At 37.3% G+C, this 3,091-nt stretch overlaps 1 protein-coding gene across 1 annotated transcript; it reads right to left on the bottom strand.

Annotated features, from left to right (window-relative positions):
• Positions 1-795: 795 nt before the first annotated feature.
• On the bottom strand, positions 796-1,173 carry ENH_00066850 (hypothetical protein, conserved; the record flags this gene model as incomplete). The annotated part of the gene is made up of 1 exon (XM_013577358.1): positions 796-1,173. The coding sequence occupies one exon, from the start codon at positions 1,171-1,173 to the stop codon at positions 796-798; it is 378 nt and encodes a 125-aa protein (XP_013432812.1).
• Between the last annotated feature and the right edge of the window lie 1,918 nt (positions 1,174-3,091).

Raw genomic sequence — 3,091 nt, 5'->3', positions numbered from 1 at the left:
TTCTTTTATTTCTTTTTAATTACTTTTTTTAATTTATTTTGAACTAATTGGCTAATTATATTTAAATTAAACTTTTTATTTATTTTCAATTTATTAAATTCAATTTCTGCTGCTTCTTTGCTGCGTTTTTAAAAACTCGATTTTTCATTTAATCTGCAGCTTCCCAAACAAGCCCTAAACCCTAAACCCTGAACCATTAACTCTAAACCCTAAACCCTAAACCCTAAACCCTAAACCCTGGAAGCTTTCGTTTTTCACTTAAAAAAATCAAGTTGTGCCATTGGCCAGCCGTGCGTACGCCAGTTGGAAGAGGGTCTCAAGCTGCAGCAGCAGCAGCAGCAGCAGTTGCTGCTGCTGCTGCTGCTGCTGCTGCTGCAGGGGCTGCTGCTGCTGCTGCTGCTGCTGCCCCCGGCCCCAATATCAAACAGCCAATTTGTACACTGTGGGTTGCGGGGGAGCGTCAAAATTCGCTGCATGCATTCAGAAGCAGCAGCAGCAGCTACTGCTGCTGCTGCTGCTGCTGCTGCTGCTGCAGCTGCTTTGGAAGTGTGAAGCAACTGCTGCTCCACGGCCAGCAGGTGGCCTGTGTCTGCTGCAGCAGCAGCTGTTTAAACTTCTGCTGCAGCAGCAGCTGTTTAAACTTCATTTGGTGCGGAGTCGAGGGGCTGCAGACGAGGTGCAGCAGGCGGAGCAGCAGCAGCAGCTGTTGCTGCGCTGCAGCTGCTGCTGCTGCGCTGCAGCAACTGCTGCTGCTGCGCTGCTGCTGCTGCTGCTGCGCTGCTGCTGCTGCTGCAGCTAGAAGCCCTTGGGGGGCCCCCTTATCTGCTGAATGCCCCCCTTGCCGTTGCTGCTGAAAAGGTACTGAATGGGGGCCCCCTGCTTGTGGGTAACAGTGATGCGCACGTTGGGCTTGGAAGACTGGAAAGAATGCTGGAAAGTGGGGGCCCCCCAGGGCCCCAAGCCCTGGGAATGGGCACTGAAGTTCACAACATCTCCAAAAGAAATAAACTGACCTTTGAAGGGGCCCTGGACGAAGTTGGCGTTCAAGTTTTCTTCGGCGCGGGGTGTACATACACCCGAGCCCTGCGCGCGCGGGCTCTGGCGCGCCACCGGCCCGTTTTCCGCCGTTTCGCCGGCCAAAGCGCTCTGGCTGAAATCTTTTTGCGCCAACATGTTTATTAAATGCAATTTAGTTTTATTTGGCGCTTCAAAAAACGAAAAACGACGCAATTTGACCCCGGAACCCCCGATATCTCCCGCGGCGGCTAGCGGACGGCTGCGCGCACCTAGGCACTTCCCACAGAGACCAACGAAACCGCTTTTCACTCTAAATACCTTTTCACCTTTTTACCTTTCTTTTATTTCATTTGAATTGCAAAAACAAATCCAAAAAACCCGAGCGCGAGGCGCCAGCGGCGGCGGGCGCGGGAAGCATGTCGATGGCCAGCGGGGGCGGCGCGCGCGCGGCCACCGCTGCACACGCCCGCCACTTTCGATGTTTTCCTTTTTAAAGGACTTTTATTTCTTTTTTATTTTCTTTTATTTCAATTTAATTCAAAAAATGCAAACAAAATAACCCAACAAACCCAAATTCGCCCGCAGGACCACCGCCGCACCACCGGTCGCCCGCTCGGCCGTGCGGCCTCAATTCCGAATTCCACTTTCCCATTTCTTCTCTGTTTCTTTTATATTTAATTCAATTTCATTCATTTCCTTTTTTATTTCTCATTAATTTAATTTAATTTCTTTTTTATTTCTCAAAAGTCATTTTATTATTTCAAATTTGATCCTTTTACGCCTCGTTTTGACCATTCTGCATTCTCGTGTGCCCCGAGCTGTGCATACACCTGAAACTGAACAACGAGTGAACAACTAAAGTTGAATTCTTTTCAAAAAGAATTATTTTAAATTGAATTCTTTTCCAAAAGAATTATTTTGAATTTAAATTGCACTATTAAGCCCCAATAGCTGCTCATAAAGTCTTGTTTAGTGGCGACAGATAAAAGAGAATGAAAGGAATAATAAAAAGATGTATGTTTGGCATGAAGTGTACGTACACCCGAATGAGTTCTATATATACATATATGTGTGTGTGTATGTACAGATGCAGATATAAATATATCTATCTATATGTATACACATATATGTATTTATATATACAATTATATATATAAATGGAGAAATAAATATAAATATATATATTTATGGATATAGAAATATATAGATATATAGATTATAGATATAGGTATAAATATAGATATAGATATAGATATAGATATAGATATAGATATAGATATAGATATAGATATAGATATAGATATAGATATAGATATAGATATGGATATAGATATAGATATAGATATAGATATAGATATAGATATAGATATAGATATGATATAGATATAGATATATAGATGTAGATATATAGATATAGATATAGATATATAGATATATAGATATAGATATAGATACAGATATAGATACAGATATAGATATAGATATATAGTTATATAGCTATATAGAGTTATATGGTTATATAGTTATACAGTTCTACAGTTACATAGTTATACAGTTATATAGATATATAGTTATATAGTGATATATCTATATGGTTGTATAGATATGTTTATATAGTCATATACTTACATATATATATATTTATATAGTTTTATAGATATATAGATATATAGATATATATACATATACATATACAAATTTGTAGATACACAGATATATAATATATATATAGAGGTATATAGATATGCAGATATATAATATATATATATATATATATTTATAGATATAGAGATATTTAGATAAGCAGGTATAGATATACAGATATTATATAGTTATATATATATATATATATATATTATAGATATATATATCTAGTTATATAGGTGTATAGATATATAGCATTAGATATATATACACATACAGATATATACATATATCTATATATATACAGATATAGAGATATATAGATATGCAGATATATAGTTATATATATATATATATGTATATAATAAATATATATATATATATATAAAGTATATATATATATATGTATATATAAGTATATATAAGTATA

Source organism: Eimeria necatrix, genomic scaffold, assembly GCF_000499385.1.
Source record: "Eimeria necatrix Houghton genomic scaffold, Enh_scaff619, whole genome shotgun sequence".
In the NCBI taxonomy this organism is placed as follows: Eukaryota; Apicomplexa; class Conoidasida; order Eucoccidiorida; family Eimeriidae; genus Eimeria; species Eimeria necatrix.
Note: the sequence above shows the minus strand (reverse complement) of the source record. Positions and strands in the feature narration are given on the sequence as shown.